This window comes from Lineus longissimus, chromosome 15, assembly GCF_910592395.1.
Source record: "Lineus longissimus chromosome 15, tnLinLong1.2, whole genome shotgun sequence".
NCBI classification, from domain to species: Eukaryota; Metazoa; Nemertea; class Pilidiophora; order Heteronemertea; family Lineidae; genus Lineus; species Lineus longissimus.
Genome location: NC_088322.1, coordinates 15147436 through 15163406, shown reverse-complemented (window position 1 = coordinate 15163406; position 15971 = coordinate 15147436). Strand labels below are relative to the sequence as shown.

General features: G+C 43.1%; 2 protein-coding genes across 2 annotated transcripts; one reads left to right on the top strand and one right to left on the bottom strand.

Moving 5' to 3' along the window:
- The first annotated feature begins 581 nt into the window (after nt 1–581).
- LOC135499452 (uncharacterized) lies at nt 582–7070 on the top strand. The gene is made up of 5 exons (XM_064790196.1): nt 582–731; nt 1711–1840; nt 1965–2227; nt 2336–2432; nt 2591–7070. The coding sequence occupies exons 1-5, from the start codon at nt 689–691 to the stop codon at nt 7068–7070; spliced, it is 5013 nt and encodes a 1670-aa protein (XP_064646266.1). The 5' UTR covers nt 582–688.
- A 4217-nt stretch (nt 7071–11287) lies between these two features.
- LOC135499667 (uncharacterized) lies at nt 11288–15183 on the bottom strand. Its single transcript, XM_064790570.1, has 4 exons — nt 15114–15183; nt 13597–13850; nt 12415–13163; nt 11288–11900 (listed from the first exon to the last, which is right to left on the bottom strand). Exons 2-4 carry the CDS (start codon nt 13837–13839, stop codon nt 11519–11521), a joined length of 1374 nt encoding a protein of 457 aa, XP_064646640.1. The 5' UTR covers nt 13840–13850; nt 15114–15183; the 3' UTR covers nt 11288–11518.
- Between the last annotated feature and the right edge of the window lie 788 nt (nt 15184–15971).

Sequence of the window (15971 nt, the reverse complement as noted above, 5' to 3'; positions counted from 1 at the left end):
CAGCGAGTGGTGTTGACGTCTCGTGACGACCTGAATCACTTACGTATTGTCTTAGTACCGAAGTCGTCATGACGGCTCCTTTGTTTTTTTCATTTGCTCAATGCAGAGAACTTCTCACTTTTTTAAAAGGGCATGTTTCGCTTTAAACTAGTCGACTGTCACTTTTCACCTGCGATCGAATTGATGCAAGTCGTACAATAAATACTATCAACTTCAGGACCTGAATATTCTGCGCTGTCAATTAACGTGATGTCGTCTCATTCTCTCTGCTCGTATTGTAGCCTAATCCCCCCATTCTATAAAGTAGACATGATACCTCACCAAATGCTCACCCATACTGCTGCCATCTGCTTACATTAAGAGGAACTAAAAACTAAAAACTCAAACATCCTCCTCCATACCTCACCAAATGCTCACCCAAATACTGCTGCCATCTGCTTACATTAAGAGGAACTAAAAACTAAAAACTCTAAACATCCTCCTCCATACCTCACCAAATGCTCACCCAAATACTGCTGCCATCTGCTTACATTAAGAGGAACTAAAAACTAAAAACTCTAAACATCCTCCTCCATTTGGAACTAAACCCAAACTGCTATGGTACTTGCACAATGTAGCACCTATTTTAATTGATTTCTGAATTTCCTGATGATGATTTTCTGAAGACAATGGACATTTATGCAAGACTATGGACCTGACAGTACTAGACACACACATGAATAACAACAAAGGTAAGAATAAGATGCTCTGCTCATGTAAATGTGAATTTCTATCCAATGGATGGCTCAGCACTCAGACAGTAGGGGATGTGTTATATTTTTGGAACGTTCCTATGCAGTTGGGGAGTATGTTATTTTTTGGAACGTTCCTATGCACTAAACTTGGGGAAAGTGTCATTTTCTCGATGTCGAATCGGTACGTCATTTCAGGATGGGTCCCTCGCTATTATTATGGGATGGGTTCCTATGTAAATAGGCGTCACAAAGATTGGTCTGTTCCTAAATTTCTAGATGAATCCCTATTTTAATAGACATTCCAATAGAGGCCTAATGGACGTGCCAATTTTTGTGTCTTTATTGATATGTCCCTAAATTTGCGGATAGTCTATATTTTAATGGATGTTCCAATTTGTAGATGGTCCCTAAATTTGCAGATGGTCTCTAAATTGTAGATGGTCCCTTAAATTTGTAGACGGTCCCTAAATTTGTAGACGGTCCCTAAATTTGTAGACGGTCCCTAAATTTGAAGACGGTCCCTAAATTTGTAGACGGTCCCTAAATTTGTAGACGGTCCCCAAATTTGTAGACGGTCCCTAAATTTGTAGACGGTCCCTAAATTTGTAGACGGTCCCTAAATTTGTAGACGGTCCCTAAATTTGTAGACGGTCCCTAAATTTGAAGACGGTCCCTAAATTTGTAGACTGTCCCTAAATTTGTAGACGGTCCCTAAATTTGTAGACGGTCCCTAAATTTGTAGACGGTCCCTAAATTTGTAGACGGTCCCTAAATTTGTAGACGATCTCTAAATTTGTAGACGGTCCCTAAATTTGTAGACGGTCCCTAAATTTGTAGATGGTCTCTAAAGTTTGTAGATGGTTCCTAAATTTGTAGATGGTCCCCATTTTAATGGACGTTCCAATTTTTTCCGACGTGCATATCAGTAGTGTCATTTTCAGATCATATAAATGCATATCTATTGCCTCATTTTCAGAACAGTCCCTTAGCCCGTCGCCGCCGCCGCCGCCTATTACTACTACTACTACTAAGGCCACACTGTCCACCACAGTCGCAGAGGCTCCAGCTGAAATGATCAAACACCAACCCCAGGAACATCCCAAAAGGTAATTTAGTAAAGGTCATTCGATTTAGAAAGTTATCCAAGTCCGAAGGTCCGGGTGCGCACTCTCAAACTTTTATCTTCACTAATCTTTATAACCTTTTCTTTATAACCTTTTCCATTTACAGGATATTGCGATGCTCCAAGTGCGGCCGTCCATACATGGGTCACAGTCTACCCAGAGGTGTTATGTGTACTCTGGAGCCTGATCCTGAACAACTCCACTTGCTACAACACCATCGTCAGCAAGCATTGGCTGTTAGGAAGGAGCTCAGGAAGAAGAGGGATGCAGAAAGACAGAGAACGCCAGAAGCCCATAGACGAAAACGAAACAGACTTCCTGATGCACTAACCACAGCCAAACGCAACAAACTTGCAATTAATCACATCGGTAAGCATCCTGAATATGCTGAATCATGTAAATTTTCAATCAAATGCTGAATCATCGGAATTTTCTATAAATAGTCATCTGCATATCAATGCCTCTTCATATTTTCAGAACAGTGCCCTCCTCCTAAGGCCACACTGTCCACACTTGACCACGATTCAGAGGCAACAGCTGAAACGATCAAACACCAACAACAAGATGCCAAAAGGTAAGACAGTCATTAGGTTGAAACGTCCAGTTTAAATTTCAGGACGTCCAGTTATTTTGGACGTGGACCCATTATGCTGTGTGTCACCACTATCTTTTCCAAGAGATTTCGGACAAACTTCTGGCAATCATCTCAACTTACCCCTCTTCCATTTACAGGATATTGCGATGCTCCAAGTGTGGCCGTCCATACATGGGTCACAGTCAACCCATAGGTGTCATGTGCACTCTGGAGCCTGATCCTGACGAACTCCGGTTACTACAACACCATCGTCAGCAAGCGTTGACCATTAGGAAGGAGAGGGATGCAGAAAGAATCAGAACGCCAAAAGCATTAGCTGCAGCAAAACTAAAAAAACTCACACCAGATTATGCTGTCCAACGAAAGAAGTACCAGCAATCAACAAGAAAGAGACAACTCGCTCCAAAATACAAGATGGCCTGGACTCCGCCAGAAGAGAAAACTACTGCCACATCTTTCATTGATAGTATTCCCAACATGACTGAGCAATGTGCCAACTGCAAGGCTCTCATGTTCCCCTGGGAATCTAGCAAAATCATAATCCTCGATAACAGACCAATGAAAGTGTTTTCAAAGTGTTGTGACTATGGAACAATAAAACTCAAACCCTTCGCAAATCCAACACCTGCTCTTCAGACATTGTTTAATTCCCCAAATTTCCTGCAGAACATACGACAGTATAATAACTTGGTCTCCATGTCATCAAAAAACTTCACAGGAAAAGTTGAGGACTACCACGGACGTGGCCGTGGCCCCCAAACCTTTAAAATCAGTGGCCAGATGTACCATCTCACACCCAATCTCTTCCCTTTGTCCGGACAAACCCCAAAGTTCTCACAAATATTCGTGTATGACCAGGAACATGAAACTAACACCCGAATGAACATTTCCAAGGGTGCTGGGTCCATTGATAAGACAATTCTAACTGTCATCCAATCAGAACTCTCCTCTGTCAATCCTTATGTCCACATTTACAAGAATGCTGCCAAAGTCTTTCAAGAAAACCCACACAAAGACCTTAGGATGGTTTTCAAAGCTAAAGGATCTATCGGAGCCACTAGAAAGCACCACAACCCTGATGTACCAGATATCGTCTTCCTGGCACCAGGCGAGCACACTGAACCAAGAGATGTCGTCATTTACCGAGACAGCAGCTGCCATCCAAAACAGAATGACACCATCCACATTAATGAACAACATCCTATGTACGACCCAACCTCCTACCCTCTCATAATGCCTCATGGTGAAAGTGGCTTCAGCTTCGAATGCAACCTCACAAAATCCAATGGCAAGAAGCTAACAGCCCTTCAGTTCTTCCGTTTCCATCTCCAGGTCAGGGACGGCAGCTTCAATACTCTCCACAAAGCCAAGAGACTTGCACAGGAGTACCTTTGTGACCAGTGGCAGAAAATAGAAAAAGAACGTTTACAGTACATCAAGTATAACCAGGACAGCCTCCGAGTGGAACAGTACAGAGGTCTAGCTGATGCTCTCAGCCAAGCCAGAAACAACACTGAGCAAACTGAACTGCAAAGACTGGGACAGCTCACAGTCCTTCCATCATCCTTCACGGGAAGTCCACGGTACATGTACAAACACTATCTAGATGCCCTCGCCATAGCCAGAAAATTCCGGAAGTTTGACCTGTTCATCACTTTCACCGCCAACCCCCGATGGACTGCTGTCACAAACAATCTCTTCCCTGGGCAGCAACCTTCCGACAGACCAGATATCGTCAACCGAATCTTTCAGCACAGTCTCAACGAGCTCATTGCTGATTTCAAACACGGTGTCCTTGGTACTGTCAAAGCGAGACTCCATGTTATCGAAGGACAATTCAGAGGAATGAAGCATGCCCATATCCTTCTGCTCCTGCAAGAGACAATCACAGTAGATGACATCGACAACATCATCCAGGCCCAAATCCCGGACCTACACAACGAACCTAAGCTGTATGAAATCGTCACCAACTTCATGCTTCATGGACCATGTGGTCCCGCCTTTCCAAATGCCCCCTGTATGATCGATGGCAAATGTAGATTTGGATACCCAAAGAACTTCAATGATGAAACAACGCTTCCTGCTGACGGTCACGGATATCCTATCTACAAAAGACCAGATAATGGCCGAACTATTCAAAAGAACAACTTCACATACGACAACCGCTGGGTTGTTCCCCACAATAAGTACTTACTCCTAAAGATGGTGGCTCACATTAACGTTGAATACGTCGGCTCATTCCACACAATCAAGTACATCTACAAGTATGTTCACAAGGGTTCAGATGTTGCCACTGTCGGCATCCAAGGACAACAAGTACAAGACAAAGATGAGATAGCTCAATTCATCAATGCCAGAAGTATTGATGCATATGATGCCCACTGGAGGACCATGGAATACAGTATCCAAGACAGGTATCCAGCAGTTCAGTCCCTCGCCATACACTTGCAAGATCAGCAAAACGTCATCTTCAAAGAAGACATGGCTGAAGAAGCATTGGACACCATGAAAGACACTACACTCATGGCCTTCTTCAAATTGAACCAGAATGATCCGGATGCCAGAGAATATCTATACGCAGACATTCCTGAGCATTACACGTGGCAACCTAACCATACCTGGAAGAAGAGAGCCACTCCATTGGCATCCGGAGAAGTTCCAAGGTCAATCGGAAGAATCAATAATGTATGTCCTATCCAAGGTGAACGATTCTATCTGAAGTTACTCCTCGGCCACATCAAAGGCCCCACTTCGTATGATGACCTTCGCAATTACCAAGAACACGAATACAACACCTTCAAGGAAACAGCCTTAGCCATGGGCCTTCTTGAGGATGACAGTGAGTGGACTGTTGCCTTGATGGAAGTATCGCAATACGGAACAGGGAAACAAATCCGTGCCACCTTTGCTGTCATTCTTCAATACTGCAGTCCCACAGTACCCAAGACACTGTATGACAAGTTCTTCACAGACATGTCGGAAGATATCGTATATCAAGAGATGCAACTTCGTAACTGTACGCGTGATAAAGTCAACGCCCAAACTATACACGACAGGTTACTAACGTCCTTGAATGAAGAATTGTCTCTGATGGGCGGAAGCCTCGCTAATATCGACGGAATGCCCCAACCCAATCCCTTGACAGAGGAAGAGAAAGTTGCAATGCTCCTTAAAGACGAAATCTACGACAAATATGAACAGGCAAGCATATTCCACAAGGATTACCCCTCCATAAATGAGAAACAGGCAGAACTTTTCAACCTAATACAACTCGCAGTCCATTCTCAACCCGAAGACAACATAACAAAACAATTTGTCCTGAATTCACCAGGAGGATACGGCAAAACTTTCACCATGAAACTCATCGCTGCCAAAATAAGACCTGAGGGGCTCATTGTCCTCAACGTTGCCAGCACTGGCCTTGCTGCCCAAAACCTCATTGGAGGAAGAACTGCACACAGCAGGTTCAAAATACCAATACCTATAATGGAGGATTCCACCTGTAATATCAAAGCACAATCAGCTCTAGCCAGCCTCATCAAGAACACCAGCTTGATAATTTGGGATGAAATCTTCAGTGTTCACAGATACAACATCGAGTGCGTTGAAAGGACACTAAGGGACATAATGCAATGTCAGGATCCATGGGGAGGCATCGTTGTACTATTAGGTGGTGACCCCCGACAAACCCCTCCTGTCGTAAAGAAAGCCGGAAGACCACAGATTGTTCGCGCGTGCATCCAGTTTAGTCCCCTGTATCACATCATGACAAAGCACAAGTTAACGGTCAACATGAGAACAGATGCTCAAGAAGTGGACTTCTCCGAATACCTACTCCGACTCGGAGACGGACAAGAGGAATTACACGAAAGCATTGGAGACAACATGATACAAATACCAGAAAAACATCTACTTGACACAACACAAGAACTCATTGATGCAATCTTCCCTGACCTCGACCATGGATGTGGCAATGCTCAAAACCTTACAGCAGGTACAATCTACACTCCACTGAACAAAAATGTACATCACCTCAATGACCAATGTCTTGCAAAGTTCCCAGGAGTAACAACTACATACCTCTCGGCTGACTCCATTCACGAAGATCAGCATAAAGAAGCCATTCCTACCGAATACCTCAACAGCTTGACACCCTCAGGACTACCTGACCATGAACTCAAACTCAAAGTTGGCTGCCCTGTCATGCTGCTCAGAAATCTACAAGGTGGACCAAGCTGCAGTCTCAGGAATGGAACCAGGATGACTGTCATCAAGATGATGCAAAGAACCATCGAGTGTCAAGTGTCAACTGGCATTAATAACGGCCTCAGAGTTTTCTTACCAAGAATTCCACACCATGACAGATCAGGCGATGACTTCCCTTTCACTATCGTCAGACGACAGTTCCCCATTAGACTATCATGGGCAGTGACAATCAACAAGGGCCAAGGCCAGGAAAATGACCGCGTAGGAATCTACCTTCCCAACCCTGTCTTTGCACATGGTCAACTCTACACAGCCTTCTCCAGAGGAAAGAGAGCAGCTGATGTCAAAGTGCTCATCGAAGCAGACGACGCTCCTTACACAAAAAACATTGTTTACCATGAACTATTATAACTACCCCAAACCCGTAAATACACATGAGAATCATTACATCATAGCGTGTACCATCCTCAAAATACCTCGCGCAGCGAGGCTTCAGGTCTAGTTTTCACAAATCTAGGTATAGCTGTTCCAGTATGGCATCAACGGAATAGCTGAACCAACCCGTAATGTGGTTTAAAGTGTGTTTTCTCTGCTTTAGGAACACTATATAAGGATTAACTCTAAATATAGCGGCTCAACATCAGTTTCAAAATAGAACGATAAGTTGAAAACAACCTGTTATGACATCGACAACTTTCTTAAACGATTTGTGATCAGCATTCAGATTTGGCTGCTTCATGATAGCATAAGTGATAAGGATGCAAATAACTTGAGGTCAGCATACAAATTATCTCTGAGAATAGAATTTGGGGTCAGCATGCAAATGTTACTGCACTTTAGAATAAGATATGCGATCAGCATGCAAAGTGACTGCACCTTAATATAAGATTTGTGGTCAGCAAGCAAAATTGACTACACCTTAGAATAAGATTTCATGTCAGCATGCAAACTGACACTTTACAATAGGACTAGCGCTAAGCATTCAAAATTGACTGTTACAAAGGATGGGGGAATATAAGGATCCTGACAAAGAAGACGACGCCTACAAATATTTTCCCGCAGCGCGTCGCGCAAGTGTGGTAACGTAGACCGAGTTCGATATAAGTATTTTGATATTTACCGCCATCTGGAGCACGATTTCGTCCATATGAGCTTTCGAACATTTTGTTTCGACAATCACTGATATACACGCGCAGCAGGTATCTAGGTTATTAGCATACGAAGATCAACACCTCCTGCGAAAGTGACGGAACGGATTTTTTTCCCAGTTCGTTTGTTACCAAGGTTACCGCACCAACTACGCCACCACCTCTGCGACGATATTTTCTCTCATTGCGTGATAGGACACAGGCTAGAAAGGGCTCTTAATTCAAGTTTTCTGCTTTGAAAACGAGTGTCTTTAGCAACAGGTAAGTTGCATTTGCACCTTGGGTGAAACAAACACAGTTTTTTCTGTTGTGTTCTTTTTGTTATAAGGGGGTCGAGGGCTAGCACTGACCACCACATGCCAGACTTAAGTTATTCATAGGGAATTTTAGATATGTTCTTTCTCTATTCAGACTCAATGGGTGCAATTTGTTCCTTCATCGACGTAACCAATTCCCCCTTCGGCGACAGCAGGGAGCACCTCGTATCAACAAAAACAACATTCATACACGACACAGCTATGTCTTCCATCAGAGATCCTTCGGAGTTGAGATCAAGTTTCCACTCGCAGATTTCGAAGGTGGAAATGAAGTTCGAATCGGATTCGAGCGCGGCGATGGAGTGTATGAACGTCTCTGTTTCCGTTACTCACTGCGCAAATCCTCCCGAGCACCACGTGGGCGGAGGTGGAGGTGGGAAAGGAAGTGACGCTATTTCGTACCGAAAGTTGCCGGAGCCGAGCATCTGATGGCTCGGGACTACATGCTCAAGTAAAGCCAGGGAAGAAAGGAAAGTTTAAAATTTTGCTCATAAATTTACCTCATAAGGGTAAGCAGGACTATGTCTGGTTTAAGATGACGTGGCCATGAATGAATTGCAAAGCTGACAATCGCGTGTGTATACGTCGGCCACTTCATTAGCATCACATCTGCGAAAACAGATTGCACGACGTGCCAATCTGAAGGTGGCACTTGAACAATATTTGCGGACATAATTCAAGGAAACAGTCGCGTACAGAGCTTCAAAGGCGGTATAGTCTAATCTAACCGCAAAAAGCCGGACGGACAGAAATTTCGGAAATGTAAATCACCACCAGGATCGTATTAACGCTTTTTGGTCATAAACAAATTTTCTCGACGACACCGAGGGGGCGTTAACTGCCACAAATACAACCCTGTGAACTATTTGCTCTTTCGCACTTGGTTGTGGAGTTCGAGACTGATTATACTTTTAAATGTTATGTGTATGTACTCATTGACATTGCATCCTCTTTAATTTGATGAGTGCATTGTGAATTCATGGAATGAAGCCTTATTCCTTACACGTAGACAAAAACTACAGTAAAAAAACAATCAAAAAGAGCGATGGCATCCTTTAGTCAATCAAAAATTTCAAATTCCCATGCTTTCCGTGACTCTCCAGCTTTCCGTGACTCTCCAGCTTTCCGTGACTCTCCAGCTTTCCAGAAACTGTATACAGACATAGGAAAAGAAACAAGAGGGGCTCCGACACCCCTACAATACTTTAAGATGACCAATGAACAAATGAGTGTCGTATTGCCAAAAACAGCACTTTATTCAAATACTATTTCAAAAATTTTAGGTATTCGATTGACGATTCCGTAGAGTTTTCTAAGATACGTTTAAAGCTTGGCGATGTATTGTAAAGTTATTTTGTCAAAAGCTAAGCTAAAAGTATCTGAGTAGGCTAAACTATACTTTAGAGATGGTAGTAGGCACGTGATCCAAACTACCTTCGCAATTTATAAATTTGAATTAATATTTTATGAATCAAAACCTAAGCTACATTTAGAGGTAAGCGAATACAACGCATAGTCAGAGACCATCTCTTTCGTAGATAGCCTGATGTCTTGGACATCGATAGCGCAAGCACAAAACGAAATTGTGCCCGATCTGTAGGACCTTCCTTAAGGTTTTCGCCCCAACCGAAAACATAGCTTATTGACTTTAAGATAATATAGCAATAAAATGGTAAAATAAATTTCGATGTTTGATCATGAATTATGAACTAATCTGCCTTTAGATTTTATAAGACGCGACGTTGGACAGAACACCTGTAGTTACATCAGAAAAACATAAGAGGTATTTTCAGTTAATGTATCAGGTTATATCGTCAATTCATATTTGAATCTCGATGTGGCTGTCGCTAAGTTCAGCACACACCTATCTCGACGTGCCAATGTTAGACAAGTCACGTGGTTAAATAGTCGCTTCTGATTGGCTCATTCCAGCACTTGTCACACCAGTAACCATTGAATTCGCTGCCTTTTTCTTTTTCTTCGTTCAGCTATAACCTGGATGGTGTATGCCGTGTTTTAGACCCACCCCGGGAGTTCGACAGGAATCTTGGCTGATCAGAGAATGTTAACACTTCGGGTGCGAGAAATGGGCGAGTAACAGAGGCCAGGGTTGGCCTGAAGTACCCCAAAATACGAGCCTATCTCCCCTCATTCATTTGTACTTCTCCGATTCTAATCCTGACATGAAGTATAGCCGAGTTCGGCTAGTTTAACACAATTTAGTGAAGGGACGCTTACTTGGCGTTTATAAGTGTATCTTGGCGTTCAGTCTTCTAAGATGTCCCCATGGTACCAGGATGGGCTCCTAGCAAAGCCAAACAAACACGACAAAGATACAGATCCTTGTGTTTGTACAAAGGTGTCACAGGGACTCTCCATCCTGGGACAGATTCTCCTGCAACACGGGTGGAACGTTTCAGAGTGTTTCCCGCTTCTGAAAGATCCCCTCATTCTTTGTCTTGGAAAGCTGAAAGACCAACTGGCCCATTTTGCTATGTTTTCCCCTCAAAACGCCATGGTCTCTCCAGCTGACTATTGTGGACACACTGAAATATTGGGATAAACATAAATCGTCACACCGAAAGCAGGGCGGCGGGAAAACGATTGTGAAGCCATCTATGCTAAGTCAATTGAACTAAGACGGGGATGGCTGCGACAAAATGAGTCTCCGTCGTAACGCGCTGATTGTGCCCTCGTATTGTCCCCTTCAGTTGGCAATGGCCACTGATAGATCAATCGGGGGAGGGGTATATTTCAATAGGGGTATTTCTTCGTGGAAATGGTCAAACTGCCTTCTGGTTGTGAATTAGCGATGATAATGTTATTGTGGCAACCTAGACTTAGACATGATGTCCCAGGAAGGACCACAATATGTCTCTAGGTTTACACTACGGGGGGAGGGGGGCAACCGAGTCTATCGGGGTGTTGATCGGCTAGTTGCCGGTTCAACGTATCTCGGGCCGTTAAAATGGAGAGGACGTCACGCTGGAACCAGAACTGCATTAGAATGTGTCCCAATGGACCCCCCGCCGCTCCCTGAACAATCAAGGGAAGATAAGTGACTTCCCCGAGACCACACTTCTGTGGTGTACCTTAGAGACACATGCTGCATAATCGATGGACGATTGGATTAATATAAAACAAAGGACACAAAGACAATAGGTATATCTAGTGTAACAATGTATTATCGTATCACGCACACACGTATAAAGTAGATTACATAAAAATAACTTGGATATATAAGGATTAACACACATCCATATCACCACGCATCTTCCCACAATTCAACAAGTGAGACAAAAGTACCCCATTGGATGGAGAAACACCTGCCAGTGTAAAAATCGAATATCAAATGGAGTGAATTGAGTGTCAATAACGCATAGAATTACTCGATTTATTGTAGTGTCCAAGAGGCAAAACTTTCGTCGAGTGCATTCTTATTTTCTTCAGGCTCTGCTTCGCTTGAGAAGCGGAGGTCAGCATAACCGCTTTCATGCCTGGCTCGGGTCATTCGCATCACCGTGTTGTCATAAGGCAGGCCCAATACCTCCCGAACTTCAGCAATTGTTTCATCATCTATATCATCACCCGGTTCTTGCTCTATGTCGACATGTTCCTCCCTCGCCGGATTTTCCACTTCCCTTATCGTATCTTGGTATTTCTGCTGAGCGACTCCCCTATCTGAAATAAACTCTTCCAGAAACTCCGCCAGGTATCCTTGAAATGTTCTCATGGGTTCTTGGCAGTCAAAGCATATGTCGCGGATCGCTGCATGCCTGAAAAAAATTGCAGAAAAATCATAACGGGAAACCAAACTAGAATCTCAATGAAAATCCAAGCAAAAATCGCAGGCACAGGAATCATAAAGGAATAACAGTCAGTTAAGAATCTTAACAGGCATAAAACCTGTTATCTTAAAATAATTTTAACGGAAATCCAAGCGAGATACTCTTATAAGAATCTCAACAGGAATCACTTAATTACCAATTTCGTGTACGATTCTCAACAGTTGGCTCATAAATACGACGCTGAAAAGACTCTTAAATGAACACCCGGACAGGGTATTAGCAGATTTCACGATGCTATTACATGTGATGTTACAAGTGGTATGCATCTACGAAGGTAGCTTATACTAGAATAACGAGCACTTTCGTCGCAATGTTAGTCAAAACGACCACTGCATGCTACCCAATTCTGCAAATCGCTTCCCGGGATCGATTCCTGGTTATAGAGGCCAATGTTCGCGCTTATGCTAACACGTACCGCGCCAATGCTATAACATGTACCTACTTCGAAATGAAGGCTATCCCAGTGAGCTTAAAGGCCTTCGTTCTCCACATGTGGCGAGCAGACCTCTTGTGGGTTTCCTCATCAGTTTGTCCTTCTGCAGGTCCTACCGATTCCTTTATATCAGCCAAAAACGTGCTGCTGCTGAGACTGCCGATGGCTGCCTTGACATTTGACCAGAAGCTTTTCATGTCAGACATGACAGACTGCACCTTCCTGATGGCGCATACGGTCTCTTCGAGATAGCGGACAATCTCCTCGCCATCACCGATTACTTCCTGGACCCTTCTCAGTATCTCACGCACCTTTCCCTCCACATTTTCCAGTTCTTTCACCCTTTCTCCAGACTCCTCTTCCATCATAGCAGCATGGGTGGCGATCTCCCTCAGATGGGGTTCCACAAACTCTTCAAGCCCATCACGCAGGTGGGTGATCACTACAGTAATCTTATCCAATACGATTCTGTTCTTTTCAACCACAGTTCGGAATGTTTCTCTACAACGGCCTAATGCTGGTTTCAAGTCATCACTTACCATGTTGCTTAGATCAGTCGAAAGTCCGGTATTAGTAACATATAGCCGGTACTTCGCCAACTTGATGGAATTTAAAAGTTTGCGGAGATTCTCAACAAACTCGGTCTTTTTGAAGTCTGGTAAAACTACTTCCCTTGCTAGACGCATTAGGTGGGTGTTGGCTGCAGGAACCCGAGTGATGGAGTGCTCCTCTCTTCCAAGCCAAATGGTGCAGGGTCCCTGCAAAAGCGATCGAACAATGAATAATTGTTCAAAACTTAATTACATACCGGACTTAATTACATGCATTACATGTAGGACAGTCCAACAATCACGCCAATGCAGTCCCAACTTATGTCCATTAGCCACATTTGTTATGCGAAAAGAGCACTGTCAATTTCTCACAAACATCAACGGACATCCAAATTATACGCCACGAGAACGCGTGGCCCAACCAATCCACCGATTCCAACCTGCACTATTTCAACTTTGTTTCAAAACCACGCCTACTTAACTTCTGCATCCTGGATTGGGAAACTTAAGAACGTTTCCAGGTTGTACGACATGTCTTTCTAAACAATTCAGATCTATTTGTCCTCAATTACTGACTAAATGTTACTTATCATCCCTGTAAACCGCAAATTTGGCGGTTTACAGTATACCCTTTACTCACCCCTGGATAAGCTTCTATCCTCAGCAGGCTGAAGGCACCTGTCAGCAATGTTGCAACATCATCGTCGTCTTGGATGTCATATTCTCCGCCATTTTTCTCGTAGGCAACTAAATGAAATTGTCCTATGATTCCGAAACTCCTCTTGATATCATCTTTGAAGGCTACAAATCTCTTGCTCTTCAATAACTGTTTCTTTCTGCGTCCTTCGTAGACAACATCAAGTGTGGGGTTAAGCGACGCCATTAAATTATCGCCTGTAGTAGAAAACATTGTGCACAGTAAGCGACCATTATGAAAATGCTATTGTCAACAATCCATTCTGTTTGGTCGTCCTGACGACCCCCTCCCCCCCCCCCCCCCCCCCACACACACACACGCACACTACATCGATACTGCCAGCTGGCCACCACGACTTCTCTTTGATGTGTCCACCGCACATGCGCATTTACAGATAATGGCAGCGTCATTTGAATTTACATCGAAATCGAGCTGAAAATGCAGTCACGTGACAAGACACTAAAAATAGACGTTTTCAATAAAAAAAGGGTTTTAAAATGCGATATGACCCGTTTGAGAGAATGCTAACAGCAGCTTTTGTGTGATTTGACTGTTCACGCAAGCTTATCAACACGATCGTGAGTAGAAATGATGAATAGGAGACAAGACCACAATTGATTTGTAAAGCCTTTTAGCAGTTAAATTGTCAGTGTTTGACCGCGACGCATCAAATACTGCGTGGGGTTGTGAATCTGAAATTTAGATTATGTTATTCCGGACAGTAAATGGTGAAAAATAAACTGGTAGTTGACCACGGAAATTTTTTGATAATCGACAAATTAGACAGACTTTGATATTTCCACTCTTTTCAGCCAACTGGCAGAAAAACCTCAAAACACGCCCCCTATTACCCAATAAGCAAAATTCGAAATTAATTTTTTCATCAAATAATTTCTTTATATCTGTGGACTTGGCACAACAAATATTTTTTCAATACCTCTCCATATATGCACTTGAGAGTTAAAAACATGCACTCGTCTAATTGATAGGCCTCGACCCTCCAACCTAATGAATATTCATCAGTGGTCTTGTCTCATAGAAGCTTTTCTACACACAGGATGGCATGACCTGGTTTTGAAAAATTGTAAGTATGTACAGCATGCATACATAGGTTTTGAATATACATGTAAATGAAAGTGGTATATTTATTTTTTTGATACAAAGTGTGCAAGAGACCGTCAAAAGTGGCGAAACGATGTGGTGCAATGGTTCAAAACACAAATCAGATATTTAATGGATGGTCATAAACCTGTAAACCCCTCACATCCATCACAAAAAAGTACAACAAAAAGGCAATGACGAAAATCGGACTGTTGGAATAGAATGCGATTTATAAAGCTCTTCTGTATGAAGAGACCGCCCTCGGCTAAAAAGCTCGCGGTACCCGAAACTGACTCTCTTTGCTCTCCACCCTTTGATAACCTATGCCCTCCCCAATCAAACTAATCAAATTCACTTACCAGCAGTTAACAGCGCTTAAGGAAGTAGAAAATGTTGGCACCCAACCTTCTTCGTGCTCATACAAAATGGCGACGAATGTGACGTGACGTACCTCTATCACTGCTGCCGGGAAATTTAAAACGGGTCTGCACTATTCCACAGGGAGAGTATCCGTCCAAAACTTTATGATTGCGTAAGAAAAATCTATGATGATTAAAACAAACCATGTTGTCCATCGGATCTCCCATCATCGATTCTATGATAGCCCGTGATAAATTTCATGATGGGAATATCGTCATAGAGAAGTGAAAGGAATCCACAATAAAGATACTGCAGTTCCCTAAATCAAAGGTTTTCGTTGATCCAGTTATTATGCTTGAATCCGAACATGCATGATTACGTCTGGCCGAATTCGAATGCTGACCATAACCTGGATACATAGACAACCATGCACTGCACTGCATAACTTCGGCGCTCGTGGCAAAGCAGCATGCTTGTTGACTTCACCAAGTACGCCATAGAACGACAACAGAAAAGATGACCATGCCTTGGCCCATACTAATTTACCTGTCCCTTCTAGCTATATACAGCGCTAGCACAAGATACTTTTTATGCTGCTAAATCGTCATTTGATGCCATATACATGTAAAAGTCGTTTCTGGAGTTTCTGAAAAGTCCCCACGAAACACTCTCGTGTGTTACTCGCAAGTGAAGGCATCCAAAGTCTAGTTTTCAGCTGAGAGGAAGTGCTGAAAATAAAGGCTTCAACTAGACAGTGCTAACCACAACAACATGAGTGTACATTTCTCCCCACAGCTTTAATGGATTACGAACTTTTTTACACCAAGTTCTATTTCAGAACCGAAAGTATAAACGGC